The 24216-nt window shown below is 46.0% G+C and overlaps 1 protein-coding gene across 5 annotated transcripts in view; it reads right to left on the minus strand.

The window, feature by feature from the left end:
* TSPAN14 (tetraspanin 14) overlaps positions 1 to 24216 on the minus strand; it is a 449587-nt gene that overhangs the window by 269175 nt on the left and 156196 nt on the right. For all 5 annotated transcript variants that reach the window (XM_069610831.1, XM_069610832.1, XM_069610829.1 and 2 more), the window contains one exon: positions 23481 to 23578. In XM_069610831.1, the coding sequence (XP_069466932.1) occupies positions 23481 to 23561 (81 nt within the window). In that variant the 5' untranslated portion in view covers positions 23562 to 23578. The remainder of the gene's footprint in view (positions 1 to 23480; positions 23579 to 24216) is intronic.

Here is a 24216-nt window from a genome sequence, read left to right on the forward strand (position 1 = left end):
GAATGGCCTGAAGGACTTGAGAAAGAGTGACCATCTTGAACTTGTCCTTCCTGAGGAACTTGTTCAAGCGACGCAAGTCCAAGATGGTTCTCAGTCCTCTACCAGCTCTTGTTCCTCTCCGCCACAGGCACCAGTTCTATAGCGCCTTTCTCCAGCAGGGTCAAGATTTCCTGTACAAGGAGCAGATCCGGAATCTTCTAAGTTTCCCCAGTGATTTGTCATGAGGCCGATTTAAGGAAGGGTAGGCAGTAACCTAGGCCCATTGTTTCCAGAACCCACACATCTGAAGTAATGGCTCGCCCCTCTACGAGATGCTGAGACAGTCTGCCCCCAACCTACGAACAATGGGACCCGGCCTCATATCGGTTTTGGAGCGGCTGCGGCAGCACCTGAAGGCAAAGAGGCAGCTGCTTGAGTGGCTTTGACACCTCTACACCCTCCACCACGGATAGTTTTATGGTGGCCCCTTTGTCTGGCCGCTCCTCCAAAAGAGTAGTAACAAAAAGGAACCCTCCACTCCTGTCCACTAGGATGTAAAGGCAGAGGTTGACGCACAGCTGTGCCCAAAGAATTTGCAGCAGCTTTGGAGGTCCTCAACCTCTCAAGGCTCTCGTCAGCCTTGCTGCCAAACAAATGAGCCGTCAAAGGGCATGTTGAGAAGACTGGCCTGCACATCTGGTGCAAACCCCGACTTCCGCAACCACGCAAACGTGCGTATCAGTGTGATTGCAGCCATGGACCGGCTGACGCCATCTGCCGTGTCCAACCCAGACTGAAGGGATTCACACATGGCATCCTTGCCATCCTGCACAATAGCAAGAAACCCATCCCTTTCTTCCCCTTCCGGAATATGCTCAGCCGCCAGAGACAATGCCACACTGTGCGAAAATTTGGCCAAGGCACAGGTGGCGTTGGACGATTTAAGGGCCATACTCCCAGCCGAAAATACCTTGCATGCCCATCCATCGAAGCGTTTGTCGTCCCCATCTGGAGGGATGGTAGGGTACACTGCCTGCCTCGAGGTGGCTGTGGCCACCTTAACCACCAAACTCTCCGGAGTGGGGTGTGTGGATAGGTAGCTGGGGTCACTACTGGATGGGCGGTATTTCTTAGTCAGCGACTTGTTGACCACCAGAAGAGACTCCGGGGTGTTCCAAGTACCAGCTACCCTTTTATGTAATGCCATAAGAAAAGGCAACACTGCGTCAGTGGACGGAACCGGATCTAAAATGTCTGGGCATCCTGATCAAATTCAACTTGAGGGCCGGACCACCCCAGGTACTCTAACCCTTGACATCAACCTCCTATAGGAGGATTCATCATGAGCGCCAGGTTCAGGCCTGCCAATCTCAGGAGATGTATCCAGGCCACTGGCATGAAACGATTGCCTCAGATCCTCCAGCTGACTGTCAGGGGCTACAGGAGTATCACCAGGAGCACCAAAAGGTTTAAACTCCACATCAGACCTCTCCTCATAAATATCTTGTAGAGAGTGAAAGAACTCCCTCCTAGGTACAGGAGTAGACCTGGAGTCCACAGGGAGCCTCACAGTCTTAGCCAGAGCCTTTCTCAGAGGATCCACAGCTCTAGGGGCCTCCACTGGCAAATTCAGACCTGTAGGCCCAGATGTCGAGGGCGCCGAAGGCTTCAGTGTCACCGAGGGCTCCGAGGGCCTGGTCGAGGGAAAGGCCCCGACAGCTGCACTCGATGGGCACAGCGCCGATGGGGTCGACACCTTCCTTGACACCTTCCCAGGCTTCAACTGTCTCAACGGGCAGGAGGACCTCGACCTGGATCTGGCACGTCTCGGGTGATCTACCAGAGCCTGTCCGAGCGGGACCTCGACTGTTCCTGATGCTTATCGCGCCGACCGCACGGGCCCGATGGTACGTGAACATCAGACCGAGACCGTTCCCTGCTGTGCCATCATCCAACGGGGAAGGCGAACGGTGACGCCGCTTCCGGGAGTGCCTCGACAAGGACGAGTGGCAAGAACCATTCTGGGACCGAGATCCCCTGGACTCCTGACAAGAAGCGTCACTCCTTGAGTCGTCGGTGGAAAGACCAGATTTCTTGGACTTCTGGGGTTTGGATACCCTACCTACCCTACAGTTTATCCTTATGCTCCTGCAAGGCCTTGGCAGTCAACGACTGGTACTTCGTCGGTGTCGTGGCTCTCACAAGACACCCGTTAGGCAGAAACCTGTGCAGTTCCCTCTGGAACCACTGCAAAAGATTTAAGACTACAGGTGTTTGGCAGTAAACCCACTTGGTAACAGTCTGTACCACATAGATTCACTTGGTAGCTGTGGCTGAGCAGTCAGACTTCCCTCAAGAAGAGTTAGGCAGTATACAGAGTATTCACAATAGGTCAAGAGAACACAGTAGAACAAGTAAGCACTGACCAAGGCTTGGTGTAAAAGAGATATAATTATTTATTTAAAACCACATGTAGAAAAAACACACAGGCACTAACAGTAAGCAATTCAAAAACACGGTCACTAAAAGATATACACTCCCTTAAAAGAATATTAGACACGTCTTAAGTAAAGCCCCACTTATTTTCAGACAGCGGTGAGCGCTTAACGTAGATGGCACTCTAATAATTAGTTTTGAAAAAGCAGAGAGTAAATGAAACAGATCCCAACACTTTTTCACGGACACACAAGAGAGGAAGGCAAAGTAACACTGTGAATTCAGAGTCAGTAGGCCGGATCCGCTTAAGAGGATCCAAACGAAATGTGTCCTAGGTCACACGGTTGCAGTGCACGAAAGTCTTCTAACGGTTCAAAAAGGAGTTGGACCAAAGAAAGGGACCAGTTTGAGGGTCAAGGCGGCCAGCCCAGTCCAGAAGGTTAAGGGGTTATTACCTTGTAGCAATCTTTAGAAAGGGAGGCCTGGCGGACACGGTACCTTAAAGTGGTGAGAACACTCCAGCGGGGGCAGTTGTTCCTGGCAGCGGATGCAAGTCGGTGCTTCGTCCGGGGGAAGAGAGGATCTCGTTGTGGAAGAAGACAGGAGTCAGTTGCACTGCCAGGGAAGAAACCAGCCGCGGAGTTTCTCAGGTACAAGGAGCGGTCCGTTGATTCGCGGTTCAGTGGTGAGTGGCTATCCGGCCGCCGGGGTGCTTGGCACGGGCAGTTCGACCACAAACCGGTCTGGGGTGCGAAGAAAGAAGGTAAACTGGTTGTGCCCACCAGTCAGGGGAAGAAGCCTCTCCAGCCGGGAGATCTTCTCTGTCGTCGGGAAGTGGTGAGTTGGTTCCGCAGGGCTCCACCGGTGGTGTCGTGGTAGGTCGGCTCAGCTTCTCCCTTGTCGGATTCTCAGGTCCTGTGGCGACTTCTGAAGTTCCAGTCCCCAAAGCCCTGCTTTTATGCAGCATACCCCCATTCACTCAGCCTAGCTGTCAATCAAACATGCTAAGTGGTGAGCCGGCCGGCTCATCACTTGGGCCAATCACTCAGTGAGGAGGGCCTAACCCCCCTCCAACACCCTCTGTGGTACCCAGACAGCGTAGCACCACTTGGAGGCTTCTGTGGAGAAGCCCGTCAAAAAGTGGAACAAAGGGCTCGACTTGGGTTGGAGTCACAGAAGAGAACAAACGCCATTTTAGAATCGAGTCCTGGCAAAAAATACCAACCGGCGAATTAATATTAATTAAATAAACCGGCGGTATGTTCGAGGCTATGAGAATTAAATAATTAAAGTTGGTAGCCTCGAACAATGGGAAAATCCCATAGGGAAATATTTGCGGTCGAATATAAAAAGTAGTTTCCACTGCCACCAGCCAAAACTCGATCAGGGGGGACGGAGACGTGCCCCCTCGACTAACAGACCCCGGGGCAATCGAATAGCCCCGACCAGTACGTCCACAATATGATGGTTTGCACTGGTTTCTGTTAATAATTTGGGACTAGTAAAGCCAATGGTGACTTTACATGCCCTGGGAGACAGTAGTCAGTCCCAGTGTATGGAGTCTATGGTGGGCGGTCACTATGACACACCTGTGTTACTGCACGGAGGGTGCTGTGTAACACACATAATAAAAACACATGAGACCCTATTGAGTAAAGGACCCCATAGCCCATAGCCCATAAAACACATTAACAATCAAAGGAACACCATAACCATGTCCAAGCCAAGAGTGGGAGGAAAAAGTCTCACTCTTGGCAGGAGAAAAAAACAAACTCCAGAAATCCAGCAAAGCTGCTGGGGGACTCACTAGGTTAGGAAATTCAGCCTAAAGAGAGAATTCTCCCTAACACTACCACAAGCAGATACAGTGCAGGTCCATGATGGACATCTTGGACTTAGTCACCTGCACGTTTTAAAGCCCGTCCGGGGAGTGTCGAAGAAGAAATTATCAAAGTTGATAACACAAGGCACAGCAAGTTCTCGAGGCAAACAAGTTTGCGGAAAAAACGGAACTTAGGCTACGGGCACCGTGCGTCCTACTTAGAACATCCAATGACATCACTCTTGACGGAGGTCTTCGATCCAACGCCATCATCGACGCAGGACGCCCTCTGCCGAAAAAGTTCTGAAGCAGCACAGCTGTGGACATTACATGTCAAAGATGTGGAATACGTTGGAGGACACAATCCATTCGAATAACTAATATTTATACACAGGATGTGGCCGGTACTTCATCTGGAAACCCCTCTAAATTTCTGAACGGCTCAGGCCGGGGAAGTATAAATGTTTCTATTCTAATTAAGTAATTGAACATTCTATTGGATTATGGAACCAACTGACCATTCTATATTGTTTTTGATAATTTAGAACCATATAAATGCATGAACTAGTCAATGTGGTTTCATGCACCGTCTGCCATGCAACAATGACATTAATGCCTACATCAAACTAGGAGTTTCGATACATGTCAGATTCCTTGATCCTCCAAATGACCAATGTATTTTTTTAGCAACAAATGAAAACTAACTGTAAATACATGGATTTAGGGTAAGTACATATTTCTACTTTGATCGTATTGGTTCTAACTTTATCAATACCCTATGACAATTGAAGTGCAACAAGTATATTTCATAGTTAATCTTTTCCCTACATTTTCAACAATCTTTAAAAAAAATTGATGTTAGTAGCCAATAAGAGTGTACTTTTTCTACAGCTTTACATTATCTTTACTATTTGCATGTGTTTTTTGGAAATGTTTTACTGCCTACGTCACCATTATACATTTTAATGTTCATATCATACATGCGAATATCTATTTCTTATACATAGTTAACTTCCTGTGTTATGTACAAGGTGTACTACTGATGCGGGGGAGATCGAAGACACAAGTACCATAGGTATGAAAGTAATAGCGAGTCTTCATTTATCATGCTTTGCACTTTTAATCTACCTTCAAATATGCAAAGTATTCATGTCAGTAAAATAGTAGGATTTTATTATTTGTATTAGTTTGTCACAGATGGATTTAGGTTTTCAATTATTCAATACTTGCAACAGGGTTCGAAATTGAGGGAGTGAGCTCCTGCTTCTAGCCTAGAAGTGTCTGGTTAGCTTTATACCAACAGCTACTATGAGCTACCTTTGGCTCTCCAGGACAACTAATGCCGAACTAACACCCATTTGAATTTAACTGAGCATTTGGGATAACCTATAAATAAACATTAGGATACATCTAAACACATTTAAAGCATAAAGGAGTCAAATAGTGTAATAAATGCTAAGTGAGCATCTTATATGAAAATTTGATTTGCGGAATACTATAAACTAACCTCTTGTTCACCAGTGGTAGTTCCTGCTCACTGGTTAATGCAGGATACCAAGAAGCTACCTTTAGCTCGGGATTATCGAATCTTAATGTTGATCCCTGCAACATATTCCTAAATTAATAGTTTAATTAAATAAGTGTTCAGTAAATTAAATATTTTGAGAATATGTTGCAAGTTTTGAATAATGGAAAAATTGAAAGCCATTAAACTAGAAAGGTTATCTTCATCATAAGCAGGATGATACATTAGTGCAATCCCTTGCCTCCAAGCCCCATGAGACCAGTGATGGACAACAGGTATGTTATTAAATGTTTAATAAATATTACCATTAAAGATAAACAAAAAAATCAAATGGTGACTAAGTAATTGTTCTATTAGAAAATTTAAAAAACGGTCAGATCCTTCTTTTAAATAAGTCTTGGTAACATCATCCATCCGCTTTTCAATAAATGTATATTGTAATGTATTATATTATTATTACGAGTTGTACATTAAATCAAGAATTATCCCAAAATTCATAATTCAGAATTTATCCCAAGTAATACTTAAACGTTGAAAATAGCATTGAAATTATACATAATATTACCATAACTATTATTCATGCCTTGCAAAGTAGCATGATGTAACTACGGATGCAGTGGAATGTCAAATATAAGGAGGAAAGGTACAAAAAAAACTTTAAAGTTGGATTAAAACTTTATGTGACAATTCAGTTACAGATGGTGGATGAACCCAGCTCATTGAGATGGTCTGTTTCTAAAAGGCACCAGAAAAATGAGGGTAAATGCGCCTCAGTTTTTAAAAAAAATGTTTTACATGTATTTTATTATTTTAGGTGTGAAGAAATACTACATTTGTAATGTTGATATGCATGTCTTGTAAGTTCATTATTATTTTTTAAATATACTAGAAGCGTAGTATGAACAGGAAGACAAACCACACCACTAATACTTGATGTTCTTGTCAGAACAATGATACTTGGGAGCATCTATTGTGTGAGAAAGCGCATGCTTGTGCAAAGGCTCAGAATAGGGATGCCAATGTGCAGTGGCCAGAATTTGAAATGAATTACACCAGCGAGCCATGGAAAGTAACGATGGATGATTGCTACAGAACAAAAATGTTCACTAGAACCGACAAACCCAAACACAAGTCTTCACGAGTTGCTTATCCTCACCCAATGCTTATCCTCACCCAATCTACGCCATAGAACATATTGCTGTCAAACAAAGATGTGATCTTCCGTTTTTCCACAATAGATTCAGAACATCTACAAATATCACAGATTGAAATAACTGAGGCAACTTCTAAATTCAAAGAAGATATGCTTGACCTGGACCACCACGAGTACTGCTCAGGAATTCACCACCACCATAGAATCTGAATCCACTGTATTGCAAAATGACTGGCTATTGAGGGAAACAAAATACAGGAACCAAAATGCATTGTCTTTGAAAGCTACTTTGAAGCATCTGTTTTGAGATTAACGTGGGAGGATTTGTGGCACAACTGCCAAGGTTTTCTAGAAAAGTGAAAGGCACCAAACTTAAAATCAAGTAGAGCTGTGTGCATTACCATTCAACATTTTCGTGGTCAGCGCAGCCCTTACTTGGTAAAATACCAGCACGAAATGTAGCAAGTTCTTATGCTCCGCTATTAAGTTTGAAACATTTAGTAAGATCAAGTTTCTGTACATTTTTAGGACTGGAGTTCATTGCTAAGCCTTCATACTAAAGATATCAGCCATGCACAATGCTCTCGCTGGAAAAAGGCTTGGGCTTGCTGGTGATGGATAGTGCAAATGAGGGTTTTTCTGCAATGTACTGCGCTTACCACTTTTCCATAATATGCGTCTAGTAAATTGTTTTCAATTATTGTATATTTTAGTTTGTCAGTGTATCATTGTCTGTAGATCTTGTTAATTTATTTTGGTGAATTAAAAAATGAATATTACTGTTGGACTTTAATGAATTTGCTAAAAAGATATATGTTTCTGTATTTTGGTGTCCACATAGATGTAGACAGAATGTGTGTTAATAAAAACAAAGGTTTGTATTACTATGTTTAAATATTACTTCTTGTTTTTGTATAATAGAGACATGTGTGCATCTTAAACTATGTATCTACTAGTCAAATTAAATCTCAAAACAAATTTAGGTAGTATGAATGTGCCTATAAATGGTTCTCTAGTTCTTTTATGATTGTGTCAATCAGCTAGTACTTATTATTCTCTGTATTTCCTTTATTATTTGAATTCTCGTGTACATTTTTTTAAAATTTGCAAAGGTATCAATCAAGCTGTTGAAAATAGTATGCATTTTATGTTTTATTGTTTAATTATGGCTTATAGTCTATACATGGACAAATGATCATTTGTCTTCACCATTTGTTTTGCTTTTTTTTCTATTTTCCTTTAACTATTTAATAAATATAGGCCACATACATTGTGAAGTGTGGGTATTAAGATAATTTCTTTTTAAATATATGGAAATCACACTTATACGTATATGTATGTATTAATGACAGTTGTTTCTGTCTCCAGAGGCGCGCGGGTTTAAGTTTTTATTTCGTGAGTACCTTTTGTTTTTACAGCCATACATCTTGGATCCAAATGACCATTTTGGCAATGTATAGCTCTGCCCCTACTAATGCACACCACATTCATTTGCACTCCCTAGCACTTCATAGGAACAGGACACCTTCTACAACCATCACACTCACCAACCTTAAATCCCTCTATCTATCCTCTTCTCCACTCTCTCCAGGACCCACACCTTCTCTCAATCCATCTCCCTCTAAATATATTTCCCTCTCTTTGCAGTGTGAGAGTGAGAGTGAGAGTGTGTGTGTACACACATATACACATACATATACACACATATACACATACATATACACATACATGACAATGCATTACTTACCGTAAAAGCATTTCTGATGGTTGTATCTGCTTAGATTCACATGCTGTGCATAGGTCCAACATCCAGTGGTCACTGCGGAGTATTGCATTTTGTTTTTCGTAGTCAAAAAGGGGACGTCAACAAGGCGTGTCTGTAACACTATCCCTATAGTGACGTGCGTTGTACCCACAATCCCCCACGCGTCGAGGTCCCTCTGTATTTTTTTCTGCCCTGAGGGAGCCTTTTATACGTGAGTGAGTACAGAAAAGAGAGGTGTAGAAAGATGTCTATGTTCCTTCCATCCGAGCGGGGAGGAAGGGTGGGCGCATGTGAGTCTAAGCAGATACAACCATCAGAAATGCTTTTACGGTAAGTAATGCATGGTCTTCTGATGTTTGTTAATCTGCTTAGAATCACATGCTGCGCATAGACTAGCGAGCAGTACCCGGGAGTTGGCGGTGGGTTATGAGAAGGAACAGTAGAGAAAAGATGTCTTAATACTGCCTGTCCCACCTGGGAGTCAGATCTAGAGTGTGCATCTAGACAGTGTTTTGTAAAGGTGTGCACAGAACTCCAGGTAGCCGCTTTGCAGATGGACTCAAGGGGAACATTTGCAATGAATGCTATGCATGCCCCAGTGCCTTGAGTAGAATGTGCTCTTGGCTCGAAGGGTAGTTCTCTCTTTGCAAGAGAGAAACAGAGTGATGCATTGAACAATCCATCTAGATATAGTGGACTTTGAAACTGCATCTCCTTCTCTTCCTGCTGCCACCGAGACAAAGAACCGATTAGTCTTTCTCAGTGGCCTGGTTCTTTCCATGTAGAACATGACAGCTCTGCGTACATCCAGTGTATGCAGACTTTTTTCTCCCAAGTTGGAAGGGTTTTGAAATAACGTTGGTAGTTCTATTGACTGGTTTACATGGAATTTCGAGATGAATTTCGGTGCAAACCTTGGGTGTGTGCGTAGAACCACCTTATCTTTGTGAACTGTTACGAAGGGGTCTAGAACAGAAAGAACCTGTAGTTCACTTACTTTCCTAATGGAGGTGATAGCTATTAGGAAAGCAGTCTTAAGAGTGAGGTCCTTAAGAGTTGCCTTGTGCATGGGTTCAAATGGCGAGCCCATGAGTCTGGTAAGTACCACATTTAAGTCCCATCCGGGAGCTGGGTTAGCTATCGGAGGGTGTATTCTCTTTACCCCCTCCATGAAGGCCTTGATAACTGGGATCTTCCACCACAACACTAAGTTGGGAAGTGGTGTATGCAGAAAGTGCCGCCAGGTGGACTTTAATGGAATTGAACACTAAACCTGAATCCAATAAATGGGTCAAGCACAGAACAATATGTGTGAGAGAGCAGTCAACCGGGTTGATGCTCTTTCCTCTACACCAGATGACAAATCTTCTCCACTAGAATAGCAGTGGCGAGTATTAGGTTTTCTGGCTTCCCTGAGGATGTCCATACATCTCTGCGGGAGTTGTAGATGACCAAATTCTATGATCTCAGGAGCCAGGCTGCTAAATTCATGGTCTGAGGGCATGGATGCAGTGTCCTGCCCTTGTCCTGTGACAGCATGTTGTACGGGCAGGGACACTTGATGGAGATAGGGACATCTCCATCAAGTGAGCGAACCATGGCTGCCGGGCCCACATAGGGGCCACTAGTATCATGGTGACTTGTTCCTGGTGCATCTTGTGCACAACTTTGTTGAGACGGGGAGTCGGGGGAAAGGCCTAAACAAATTTCCATGACCATTGAATAGACAGACCGTTCCCTTTGGACTGGTTCCGAGGGTACCTGGAGGCGTAACTTTGGCATTGTGAGTTCTCCAGAGTTGCGAACAGGTCTATTTCGGGGAATCCCCATTGCGTGAAGACGTCGAAGACTATGTCTTCGCGCAATCGCCATTCGTACTCTTCGGGCGGGGGGGGGGGGGGGGGGGAGTCTCTGCTGAGTTCGTCTGCTAGCAGATGGAGTTCCCCTGGTACGTGTTGTGACAGTAGGAACATGGTGTGTCTGAGAACCCACCTCCATATATTCTGGGACAGCTTGGACAGTCCTGGAGAGTGGGTGCCCCCCTGCTTGTTGATGTAGTACATGGTTGTGGCGCTGTCTGTAAGGACCATCACTGTCTTTCCTTGTAGGTGTTCTTGGAACGCTTTTAGTGCTTTGAACACCGCCAGTAGCTCCAGTAGGTTTATGTGCTTGGATGCTACGCTCGGAGTCCACACTCTGTGAGCAGTCTGATGGGAAAGGTGAGCCCCCCCCATCCGGTGAGGGATGCGTCCGTGGTTAGAGTGGCCTCCACCGCGGGTGTGGCAAAAGGTTTCCCTATTATCAGGTTTTCTTTTGTCCACCACCGTAGCGAGAGAACCAAGGCCTGCGAAACCACCACTAGATCGTCCCATTGTCCGCTGGCCTGACACCACTGGCTGTTGAACCACTCTTGCATTGGGCGCAGGCGCGCGTGAGGTACCAAATAAATACACGACGCCATCATTCCTAGCAAGCGCATTGCTTTGTGCACCGTCACCTCTCGACCTGCCACATATTGGGGGATCTGAAACAGCATGTTTTGGACCCTCTCGTTGGAGGGGAAGACGAGGCCGTCCTTTGTTCGAATTAGAGCCCCTAGGAATTGTTTGGCTTGGGTGGGGTCTAAGCTGGACTTCTTCTCGTTGATGGAGAAGCCCAGCTGGAACAAAAGGTCTACAGTCTTTTGGGTGTTTGAGAAGCATGTCTCGTAAGAGTCCCCTGTTATGAGCCGGTCGTCGAGGTAAGGGTATACTGGGATGGATAACCTGCGCAGGTGGGCCGCTGCCACTGCCAGTACCTTTGTGAATACCCTTGGAGCAGATCCTATGCCAAAGGGTAGCACTCTGAACTGGTAGTGTTTGCCCTCTATCATGAACCTGAGGTATTTTCTGTGCGCTGGCAACATTAAAATATGAAAGTATGCATCTTTCATGTCAGTGTCGCCATGTAATCTCCCTGTGATAGCAATGGGATCACCTCCTGCAAGGTCACCATACGAAACTTTTGGGGTTTGACAAACTTGTTCACTGGGCGCAGATCTAATACAGGGCAAATGGTTAGATCCTTTTTGGGTACAAGGAAGTACACTGAATAAATACCTTGCGTTACCTGAGATAGAGGCACGACCTCTATGGCTCCTTTTTCCAGCAGTTGGTCCACTTCTTGGAGAAGGATGGCGAGGTGTTCTGGTGTCATGCGGTGTCCCCTCGGGGGTCTGTATCTTGGGGAACTGTTGAACTCTATAGAGTAGCCGCGGGCTACGGTGGAAAGCACCCAGCGGTCTGATGTTTTACCCTCCCATGTTGGAAGAAAGGATGTTAACCGGCCCCCGACCGGCATTGCATGTGATGGGACGCAAATCTTCGCGTCACTTGGTGGTGTTGGGAGCCTCTGGGGGTGGAACCCCAGCCTCTCCCTTTGCCCACGGCGTTGACCCCTCTGATTGACCTGGCCACTATTTCCTTGGTAGTTGCTGGCAGAATACTGTTGGTTTTGTTGCTGGCGTTGGCCCCGAAAAAAGCGCTTATTACCAAATCCCCACCTGTTAGGGGGTTTTGAAATTTGGTCTAAGGTCTTTATTGTGTCAAATTCTTTCTTCGCGTTCTCCAGCGTGTCATCAACTGCTTTCCCAAAGAGGTTGGACTCATCTATGGGCTTATTAAGGGACGCTCGCGTTTCTGCCTTAAACCCGGAATTGCGAAGCCTGGCGTGACGCTTCAGCAAAATTCCTTGTACCAAAGTGCGGCCAGCCGTTTCTGCTGCATCAAGGGTATTCTTGACGATGCTTTGGTTGACCAGAGAGCCCTCGTTAACTGTAGCCAGCAAACAAGTTCTTAGGGGTTCGGGAGCTTCTTCAATGTCCTGTCTAAGCTTTACCCATTGAGCATCAGCGTAGCTTGCCAATAGTGTGTTATTATTGGCAATTCTGGTAGAGAATGCTGCAGAGGTGGTGATTCTCCTGGCTAGGGCATAAAGCTTCTTCCCCTCTTTATCTGGGGGTGCCTCGCTGGTAGATAGTGGGACTCCGGCCCTTTTCCTGGTGTTGGTCACGACCAGGGAGTCCGGGATTGAGTGACCCTTAATATATAATGGGTCTGATTGAGAGGGAGAGAACAGTTTCTCAATCCTCGGATTGACCCCTCTCACCAGTGCAGGAGTGGACAGAGAAGGGGTAATAAGTCTCTTAATTGAGGCGAGGATGGGGATAGTTTGGCTAGTGGGGGGTTTTTCTTTGTTGTCCTCTCCACAAAATTGGTGTCTGGGGTGACCTCCCCAGTTTCAAGTTCGAAATGTGCTGCTGCCTTCTTTAGCAGTGCATTGAAGGTGGGTTGATCATCAACAGGCGAAGGGTTCCTGACTGGTGTAGTTTCAGTAGACCTGATGACTCTACTGCTACTGCCTGTGTCTGTAGACCTAGCTGGTGACTGCCAGGGATTTGGGTCGCCCTCGCCTGTGTCCTCCTGGAATCCCTCCTCACCTAAGTTAGTGTCCTCGTGAAAACCTTACTCTTCTTGTTGATCTTCAACATAGGTGAACTCATCTTCCTCCTGGAAGAGGGTGTCTTCCTCAGTGAGGTCGTAAGAGTATATGTCCTCCTGTATGGGGTTATAAAACTTCTGGTATTTAGCCCTTCGACTCTCCAGGGGTGCCTCCCTTGGCCTCTTGGGTGCCCAGTCTTCTGGGATGGACACAAACCTATCTAGTTTATCCATACAGGTCTGGAACCTTTCAAAGGTCCACTGAGGTCGGCCAGGACAGTCTGGGGATGAAAAAGGAGTTTCTTCCTCCTGTAGTTGTCTGGTTCTGTCCCATAACGTCGAAGAAAGTGAGCCTTCGCCTTCTGAGTAGCCTTCTCGCTGGCTAGGGCCTTCCGTCGGCGTCGGGAACTGGCCTGATCTGTTTTCTGGCGCTTTGGCCGTATCTTTGGCCTTGTGCGCGGTTTTCGGCGTCTCACTCGCCGTACGTCTCTGGCCGTCCTTAGATGCTATGCGCGCGAGGCTTTCGGACATCATTCTCTCTTCCGAGGGATCGGTCGCCATCGCGCTATGTAACGTCGAGTTAGAGTCCTTGCTGGCAACGTGAGCGCTCTTACGATGCGCGTCGCCGGAGGTTTTGGTGTTAGCACCCTTATTTTTAGAATGCCCAGTCGCCTGTCGCGGAGGAGGTGGCGAGAGGGCTGGCGACCCTTACGGTCGGCGGAAGACGCCGGTGGGCCCGGCGCCCCCGTTGGCGCTATGGCTGCCTTCGTCTTCGATGAATGCGTGTCGGGGGTATGTGCTTTGGTGTTTTTCCGTGTGCGTCCTTGTCGCCGGGGTGTTCATCCCCCATAAGCTGGGCGTGAGCCGGGCTTGTCGGGGCCGGGGACGGACGAGGAGCGTGAACGCTCCTTTGAGAGGTCTACAACCTCCGTTACGGGGGCCGTGTAGTCACTGTCCTCGTCACATTCGACGGCAGCGGGCGAGGAGTCAGGCCTAGACATGGCATAGGCCGCCCACCTTTTGACCCTGCGGTCTTTTAGAGTTTTGGGCTTTAGTAATTTACAGGCCGCACAGCCGTCCTCCTGGTGATCAAGGGGTAAGCAACGGTTGCACCGTTTGTGCTCATCCTTCCAGGTATATTTACCCTTGCAAAGCGGGCAAAACCTAAATGGCGTCCTTTCCATAGCTGAGGGCAAGAAGTGTGACTACGACCTCGAAAGAGAGGGAGGGGAAAGAGAAAGGCATTCTTAAACAGAAGAAAGACCACACAACCCCACTCTCCCTATTGTGTATGGCCGGCGAGGCCAGGCCACGTGTTCGGCAGCACCGAAGGATCCCCTCCGCTCGTCCTTCCGTCGAAAATCTTGCTCGGCGTAGGAACAGCTCTGCGTCGAGGGAGGGGTCTACGTTATTGATATTAATAACAAACGACCAAAGGTCGAAGAAAGTATTTGGCAATGTCTCTCGAGGAGCTCCGCATAAAGGCGACCAGTAGCTGGGCAGAAAAAAACAATCTGAGGGACCTCGACGCGTGAGGGATTGTGGGTACAACGCACGTCACTATAGGGATAGTGTTAGACACGCCTTGTCGACGTCCCCTTTTCGACTACAAAAAACAAAATGCAATACTCCGCAGTGACCACTGGATGTCGGACCTATGCACAGCATGTGATTCTAAGCAGATTAACAAACATCAGAAATATATATACACACACATATATACATATACACACACATATATATATATATATATATATATATATAAAATCTCCATGGATCCTCTATCCAACTCTGCCAATTTCTAAACTAATTTCTCTATCTTTCTCTTTTTTTAACTCTATAGTATGGCTCTCTCCATCTTTGCACCTCTAATAAGCAAAATCTGCCTTCCTCTATACTCCTGCCCACCTGACCCAATCAGTGTGTTGTGCTTGATTGTATTGATCTTTGTTTGGGACTCTGTACCCCCAGCATTAACGAATCGACGGAGCTAGTTACTTGTGGTTGTTAAACCAAGATGCATGTTGCACTCTTTGCGCTCTGTACAGTTTGTGTCCTGCTTAAGCACAACTCTTTCTTACGTACTAGCTTTACCTTCATTTAACACCCCACCATCCACCAGGCCAAATTATAACATTCCATAAAACACTACAGCATGGGCATTGTGCCACTTAAAAACGGTCAAAGCTGGATAATTTCAAAAGAAGCTTTTGGCTGCAATACATTGTAGCATGGTTAACGCTGCAAAATTCAATCTTTATTTTGAAGTGGGTACGCTTTGTGGACCAGCGATGCAGAGAACGGTGTGTTTTAGATAATATTGATGCTACTTTGGGTCTTTGCAGTTAGGCGTGTAACAAGAAATGGTATTCAAACAAGGCATGAAAGGGGGCACCCGAGGATGTTCCCACTTGATCTGCTTTGGTCCAAATACAGACCTGCAGGCGGTCTGCTTATGTACTTTATTGAAGGGGATGGCTAGCTTCTTCATTGCATTTCCATTTTTAGACTTGTTGCCATTGCTGCCTTTTGCATAGTGAAATGTGGACCTAAAAAAAATACAGCCATTTGAACTTCAAGCAATCAGTTGCGACTCGTCCTAATGTGTTTTCCATACAAATAATTTGCGATGTTAATGCTGAATTGTTTCCAATGTGTTTTACTTTGCAAGAATGTTTGATTATGGGCGGATTAGGGACAGTATATCATAGCCTGATGTTGCTGCACTATGGGCCACTTTGTGGCACTTGCCCCTCCCCCTGCCCCTCCAGGCCAAAAGTTGAAAGTCCTCTGCTGGTGGCCTCTGTGCTCTTTTCCAGTCCAACTTCCCTACAAAGGCAGATTACCAGAGCGAAGCAGGGGGATGGGGGAGCAGGGAGGAAGCACCCAGTCTCATTCTTTCAACCATAGCAGGACACGTACGTATTTAACTCTCCTGCGGCTCCCATTGCTACTGGTCTTTTATAGATACCAGTGTTCAGAAATCTATGTTCTACTATAGACCAGCATGTCTCCTCTCACGATTAAATACAGTCACGTTACCAAGTTGGTGGCTGGTGTCTACGAATTCTACCTGTCCACTTGATCACGTTTGCGACCACAGGCAAACCGGCTGACCACCTTGCACCGTAGGGTCCCTACCTGCCAATATTTCGAAAACTTAAAAACACCCGCACATACATATTAAAATGCAATTATGATCAGAGCTGCACCGTGCAACAACCAAGGCTGCACCATGTATTCCACTGAAGAATGCAGTTGTATGAATATAGCCTATATTATAAAGGGGGGACACTTGTGAAACTGTCAGGTGCGGCTGCCACCAAAGCCAAGAAACTTTCATAAATGCCCTAGTAACTAATGTGCCCGGAAGTGTTCCAGGCTGATTAGAACAACTGGAAAGTGGAATGGTAAAGGACCCCAAGATCAGAATCTTTTAGTCAAGCATGTTTCCATTGTTGTTGCTTTGATGAGTAGAGAACTAAAACCATACACAAAATATATTATTTCTAGCAACAAGGCCTATGGTTGATGGGCCACAGAGCTGCATGCTCCGCTTGGCAGGTAGAGGGCCAGACAAGCCAAAGAAAATCGATCCTCCAGTCCATGATTTAAGTGTTTAGTCAATACATTACCACAAAGAACACACCCTGAAACAATAATGTGCCACACCATGGTACTAATAGCACCACTATCCATAAAAACAAAGGATTCCTGAAAAATTATACTTGTTTTTTTTAATTGATTTTTGCAACTTAATTTTAAAGAGCCAACAATATATAGATCTAACTTTACGGGTATTTTCAAATACTTTTTAAACCAGGTTTCCTCTCCTCCCACCACACCACTGGAATCACACGAAAGAAAATGCAGTAATGAAGTGGATTGGTATGGTGTTAAAAAGCCTTTGACAAAGCTCTGTTTAAGATTGTGTCAAACCCCCGCCACCCCCGCATAAATTAGAAGCCAGATTTTCCTACAGTATTCAGTAGCTCCATAAGAGCATGCAAGGTCATAGTCATTGCGACGAGTCACAGGACAGGGTCACTGTAGTAATGAGAAGTAACATTGTGCCCATGTCTAAACATAGAAAGCTGCTAAATGTCCCTGCAACCCCTCATGAATTAAGGAATTACATACTATATGGTGATATTTATCTTTATAATACATCTCCTGTGGAACTCGCCCTGAGACAAGGAAACACTGCGTAGGGGAACCAAAAAAAAAACAAAAACACAGCAGAATACCACACACACAATACAGTAGTTCTATCTTCATTACAGATAACATGGTAACTAATAAAAAGGACAGACAAAAACAGGTGTTGGTGGTTGGAGCAGTAGTGGATACGAGATGAGTTGAAGAAGCAGGCAGGAAAAGGAGAAGTGGCAAGACAAACCGAACAGTACCAGACGAATTGTAGAGTTACAGGTCGCAGCAGGCTAGAAACATTGAAAGCTGGAACAGACGTTCGTGTTACAGCGCTCGCATTGTCAGGGAACAAGAAAGCGAAGTCCTGCGCATTTGATTCCCTTTAAATGGCAGGTATGGGAATAGTTTCCTTTTCCCCGTTGTCAGGCTGAGAACCCTCGGTACATTTATAAAGACGTTTCCCATAGGAAAAATTTCAACACTTCTGTGTCCTATCCAAGTCGTTTTTGGGCCGCTTACGCATGCCCCAGTAGGACGTAGTGCTATAAATGCCCCACCCCCGCAGCTCCCTTCAGATTTTAACCCCACAAAGTAGGATGGGGTATATATTGTTTGCATGTAGGGGGAGGCTGGCGGGCGCATGTGAATCCGTGAAAGATACCAATGCTGGAGAAATGGATTTACAGGTAAGAAACTATTCCCTTCTCCAGCATTGGATCTTTCACGGATTCACATGCTTAGAATAGATTGCATAGCAGTACTCGCAATTTGGCGGTGTGAATGCAAACCAATATCATCTCATCATATATACTTTTTTTATATATATAGATTACAGGGCATTCCCTTCATGAAGTGCTTTATCAGCCTATCACTAAACAATGGTGACGAATGCCTTCTTCGCGTGAATCTTGAAATGGCTGCCAGGTGAACCTTCATTGATGAAAAAGATAACCCACACTCTGCTAAATGCAGCAAATATGGAAGAACCTGTTCCGGAGTTATATTCAGGGGCTCTAACACTGGTTTATCTTTACAGCATATACAGAATCTCCTCCACTTGCATGCATACGAAGTGTTCGTGGACTGAGCCCGCGCGGCTTGTAAAATTCAATGGCAATCGATGAAATAGCTAGGGTACCAAACTCTGAGAAGTCAGGAGCCATGCTGTCAGGTTGAGACTGTCCGGATCGTGATGCAACACTGTTCCTTGTCCCGGGTCAGGAGGTTCGGAACCTTCTGAAACCTTACTGGCCGCGCTATTGATAGCTGTAGCAGGTCAGAGAACCACGCCTGCCTCGGCCAATAAGGAGCCACTAAGATCAATCGACACTGGTATCTGTGAATCCATTGCAGGGTCCGTCGTATGAGTGGAAACGGGGGAAAAGCGTATAGAAACTTGTCCGTCCACGGGAAGGAGAACGCTTCCCCAGCGAAATCGAGCTGCGGCCATCTGCTGGCGTACTGTTAGCACTTCTTGTTCTCTCTCGTCGCAAAGAGATCCAGAGAAGGCTGTACCCACTTTTTGAAAATCTCCGACAACTGATGCTCGTTCAATTCCCATTCGTGTATCTGATCCATTTCTCTCAGAGAATCCGCTTGTACATTTTTTACTCCCGGAAGATGGTGGGCTACTATAGTTATATTTTGTTGTAGAGCCCACTGCCATACTTCCTGAGCTTCGGTGTAAAGAGTTCTGGAGCGAGTACCTCCTTGTTTTCTCAAGTAAAACATTGTTGTCGTGTTTTCTGTCAGTATTCTCACCACTGATCCTTTTATGTGCGGCAGAAAAGCTTTCAAAGCCCAACATACTGCCCTCAACTCCAGCACGTTGATATGAAGGGCTGACTCCTCCGACGACCACCGGCCTTGCGTTTGAAGAGAGCCCAGATGCGCTCCCCATCCCGTCAGACGCATCCGTCACTATCGTAATGTGAAACTCTGGTTCCTGCAGGGGGACCCCCCTGGATAGGTTTTCGAAGACTTGCCACCATCGAAGTGCTTGTAGGAGCTTGTTGTTGACGGTCAGTTTGTCCGACCAAAGACCTTGGCTCTGGGCCAATCGGTCTGCCAGGAATTCTTGAATTGGCCTCATGAAGAGGCGACAGTTGTTCACCAAGGGGATGCACGAAGCCATGGCTCCCAATATCGACATATCTCCTTACCAACACTCTGGTGTTGAATACCCACTGTTTTGCCAGCCGATAGAGCCTGTGAATCCTCTCCACAGATGGTTTCACCAATCCTGACTTTCGAACTCTGCACCCAAAAACACTAAGCTCCTTGAGGGAGTTAATGAGGACTTTTTGAAGTTTACTGCAAATCCTAGCCGTTGCAGAAGTTGCATGGTGGCCTCTAGACTTGCTTGCGTTTTCATAGAGGACGACCCCCTCACTAAACAATCGTCCAGATAAGGGTAAACATGATGTCCCTGTTTTCTTAACCATGTTGCTATCGGGGCTAGGCACTTTGTGAATGTCCTGGGAGATGATTTTAATCCGAATCGGAGCACTGTGAACTGGTAGTGGGTCCGCCCGACTACAAACTTTAGGAACTTTGTGTCATCGACGCATTGGTATATGAAAATACGCATCCTGGAGATCAAACGACGCCAGAAAATTCCCCCTGTTGAATCGACCGGATCACTTCCTGAAGTGTGAGCATTTTGAATTTCAGATTTTTTAATGTTTTGTTAAGGTCTCGAAGGTCGAGAATGGGACGCCACTTTCCGTTGGGCTTCTTCGCGACGAAGTATCGGGAGTACACTCCTTGACCTCCGACACAGGTACCAATTCTATAGCCCCTTTTGTAGCATAAGTACTACTTCCAGTTTTAAAATTTTCAGGTGGGGTTGAGCTGTAAACACTGGTGCGATGTGCGACGGCTTGCTTTTGAATTGTAAGGAAATGGCCGAACTTCACAGTGTCCAATACCCACCGGTCTGAGGTTATCTTTTCCCAATCGTCGACACAGTGAGACACCCTGCCTCCCAGGACGTTCCGAAACTCGTCATTGCTGGTCTTTTGATTGTTTGTCCTTCGACGACTAGTAACCTCCCCTTTTTCTTGAGGCTTGATAGTCTCGACGTCTTTTTGCGGTTTTGAGAAGCCCGCCTGTAGCCTTGAGAGGAATACAACGGTCTATTGAAAGTGCAGTCCCTGGATGACTAGAACCAGGAATTTCCTGACGCTCCTCTAAAGGGGTGAAACGAACTAAAACTTCTGCCACTCTGGAGGGCCCCAAGAGAGCGTGCTGTGTCAGAGTCTTCTTTCATGCCTTTCAAGGCCTCGTCCACCTTCTCCACAAAAAGGAGGTGCCCTTCAAAAGCCACATCCAACACCTTATATTGCACTTCAGGTCGAAAGTTGGTGCATTTGAGCCAGGCCTGTCTCCTCAGAATCACTCCGTTGTTAACCTGCTTAAAGCCTGACTCTGCCAGATCGACAGCAATATTTTATTGAGTGATTAGAAGCCTCTTCCCCCTCTCTAACAAGTAACATTGCAGCTTTTCTATGTTCGTCCGGCAGATGTTCCAGTATGGGTGCTAAACGATGCCACATCTCTCTGTCATAGCTCGCAATAATAGCTAGAGAATTGGCCGCCTTCACCGTCGTTGCACCTACCGACAAAACCTTCTTGCCAAAGGCATCTTGTCTCCTGGCCTCGTTCTCCGGAGGAGTTATGCCTTTATGTTGAGACCTTGCCTTTCTTGCAGCAGCCGCCGATACCACCGATTTTGGAGAAGGTTGAGAGGACAAACATTTCGGAGTAGACTCAGGAGACTTCAATTTCTTTTCCAGTCTACCTTTAATCGCCAGCTCCAAGAACGGATGACGCATTGTTCGTAGCCCCTCTTGCCATACATGATCTAAAATGGGGACCGAAAACACTGATTTTTCTCCTCTTTCCCATATGATCAAACAAGCAACAGTCTTTCTTCTCCTCCTCCTGGGCCAGCCCAAATTCGGTACAAGCCTTACCCATCATCGTGTGGAAAGAACCAATGTCATCCGGAGTTGACGGTTGGGCTGGGCTTCTTGGAGCTTCCATCTCCGCCTTCCAGGTCGGGTCCCTAGAGGGGGACGACGATATATCCGATACAGACTCTCTGACTGATTCCGGCAGTAGTTCTTCTGGGTGTGGACATGAAAGATCTTCACGGACCGGCACCGCCGTCAACGCCATAGGAGTCGGCCGATGGGAAGGGCCTGGCTCGTCGACTGGTCTCGCTGGAACAGCAACCTGAGGTAACTTTGCATCCAATTTCTTCAACAAGGTTTGTAATGTAGACAAAACTTCCAGGGATAAAACAGCCTGAGGGTTGAGTAATGGAGTCGTAACCGGGATATTCGCCCCGCTCGAAAGAGTCAGAGAGCTAACCCCTTGTAACCCAAGTTCCGCAAGCCAAGCCACCTGCTCACGTTCGTCATCCACGGATGATATGGACAAGGCTGCCTCCTACTGTAACAAGGTTTCTGGTAAAACCGGGTCATACATCTCCGGTCGCCAGCCTTCCTGTGGAGGCTCCTTCGACGAGGCTAACTTCTCGATCGCCGCCGTCATCAGCGCCGTCACATGACTTGGCGGAATCCCTGAAGAGAGCCTTGAGGCGTTCCCGCAGTTTTTGAACTTGATTTGTGTTTTGAAGAATCTCGACTCGAGGATGATCTATGATGATCACCTGAGGAGGATCTTGAGAGGTCTTTTCTCTCCTCCTTTAACGAGGAGGAAGAAGACAAAGTTTTAGTTTTCAACAAAGATTCTCTCGTGGAATGTTTTTCCGATGAGCCTTTCTCCATCGAACGCACTTTCTTCGCCCGAGGTTCAGCCGATACGGAACGGCGGGGGACGGAAATACGGAACCCTAGAGATTTAGCTGTTGAGGCCAAGCTATGCGTGGAGCCTACCTCCGAAGGTGGGTATGCACCCGTTCCGTCTTTCAACCAAGCCACCAGCCGCCTATTCCAGTCTTTAAGGGTCTTCTGCGAGAAGCTTTTACAGATGTCACAATTGTCTGCCGAATGGTGAGGGTGGAGACAATATATACAGTCCATATAGCCATCTCCTTCATACACCACCTTTAATCCGCATGCAGCACACGGACGAAAAAGAGCTTTCCCAGACATTAGGAAAAACGAAAAAACAACCTAGTAAAATAGATGACACGAGGTGATCCCACTACTTTGGAAGACAGTTGAAATCTGAAGGGAGCCGCGGGGGCGGGGCATTTATACCACTACGTCATATTGTGGCATGCATAAGCGGCCCAAACCGACGTAGATCGGACACAGAAGGGTCAACATTTTTCCTATGAGAAACGTCTTTATAAATGTACCGAGGGTTCCAAGCCTGACGACGGGGAATATTCTAAGCATGGGAATCCACGAGAGATCCAATGATGGAGAATTTACTTTCCATCTTGAAAGTCGGTGCAGCAGTACTGTAGAAGGCTGCAGGAGTAGCCAAAAATCTCTATAATATCTGGAAAAATTAAAACATGTGAGGGGCAAGGTTTTGACAGTACTGTGAACATCGATATAGACATTCTGACAAGGAAAGTCTCAGCTCCTTTTGTTGAGGCACGGAAACTCAGAGTTAAGGCTAGTGAGGCATTTTTCCAAACCCTTTTATTAGTTCAATAAAAGCAACAGTTAAACAGATACCACTGTCTCCTTACTCCAACCCCTGGCAACATGCTGTTTTTCGATGGTGGCTGCTATGCCAAGTGCCCATAACAATGCCACTCAGGTGGCAGAACAAAGAATGAAACAAAATGGGCAGTGATCAAATGCCAAAATTGTTCAGAGGGGTGTAGCACGTGTCTCTCCTCAGAAAGGCTTCTGAACTTTCATGAGATCCAAAGTTTTAAAAAAGTGCATGAATGTGCTGCGCTACTCGTCCATCTTAATGGGTCATCAAATTGGTCTACTTTGCACACAGACATAGGGTACATAATTCTTAAATGTAAATGATCTTAAGAGGGCTTGCCTGGCCCAACATCTTTTATACACTTAAAATCACCTGTCAAAGCATGTTCAGAAAAGGGCTTACTTTGCTTATCAATATCAAACTGTGTGCACACTTCTGCAGTACGAGCAAATGTAAATGACAGAAGTGAGTTATGCAGGGCCTATTTACATAACAGCATCCCATACTGGAAGGTTGGCACTCACCCAAAATATAATGTTGTAACTGAAGAGCAGATATTTGTAACAGCAGCTCACTTCTGCAGTGGAATATCGGTAATAGTGCATCTTCTAAACAGCAAAATCTGCATGAAGAAATAACACCACAACGTTAAGTGAATTAAAGAAACAAATATTAAGATACTGACAAACCAAAGTTGATCTTAATTAGTACCCGAATGTTGAAAAGAGCATCTTGGGCAAAACTCAGGTGCAGTAGGAAAAAAGGTCTGATTTTTTAGGAGACAATTTTGCCAGAAATCTATACATTTTCTGGTAAGAAAGCTTTAATATAGCGTTATTGACCTCTCATTTTCCTTTATCATGGGAGGATAGTCAGGGACATTCATTAACTTTGTTTCTTAGAGGAATACAAGTGAGGGACCTGCTACCTAGCTATAGTTATAAGTTAGGACAATAAGGAATGGCAAATCCAACTGCTTTACTTTTTTAATACCCAACTCCATTGGCAGTCTCCCAAAACACTGACAGAAGAGAGACAGACAACAGGGAGGATAGCTCGGGGGCAACGCATTCGTCCTGGAAGCAAAATTGCTAAAAAAAAAACTGGGGGTTTGTTTGCACCAACTTACGAATACTCAGCAACCAGAATGGAGGATTTCCTGTCCGAAAAAGTGTCACACTCAGGAGAGACCGAGGTACAAGACCCCACCTCTAAACACAGAATAGCACAGAATCACACCCTCCTGAAGACAAGTGCGCC

This window comes from Ambystoma mexicanum, chromosome 8 (genome assembly GCF_040938575.1).
Source record: "Ambystoma mexicanum isolate Mex_15411 chromosome 8, UKY_AmexF1_1, whole genome shotgun sequence".
NCBI classification, from domain to species: domain Eukaryota; kingdom Metazoa; phylum Chordata; class Amphibia; order Caudata; family Ambystomatidae; genus Ambystoma; species Ambystoma mexicanum.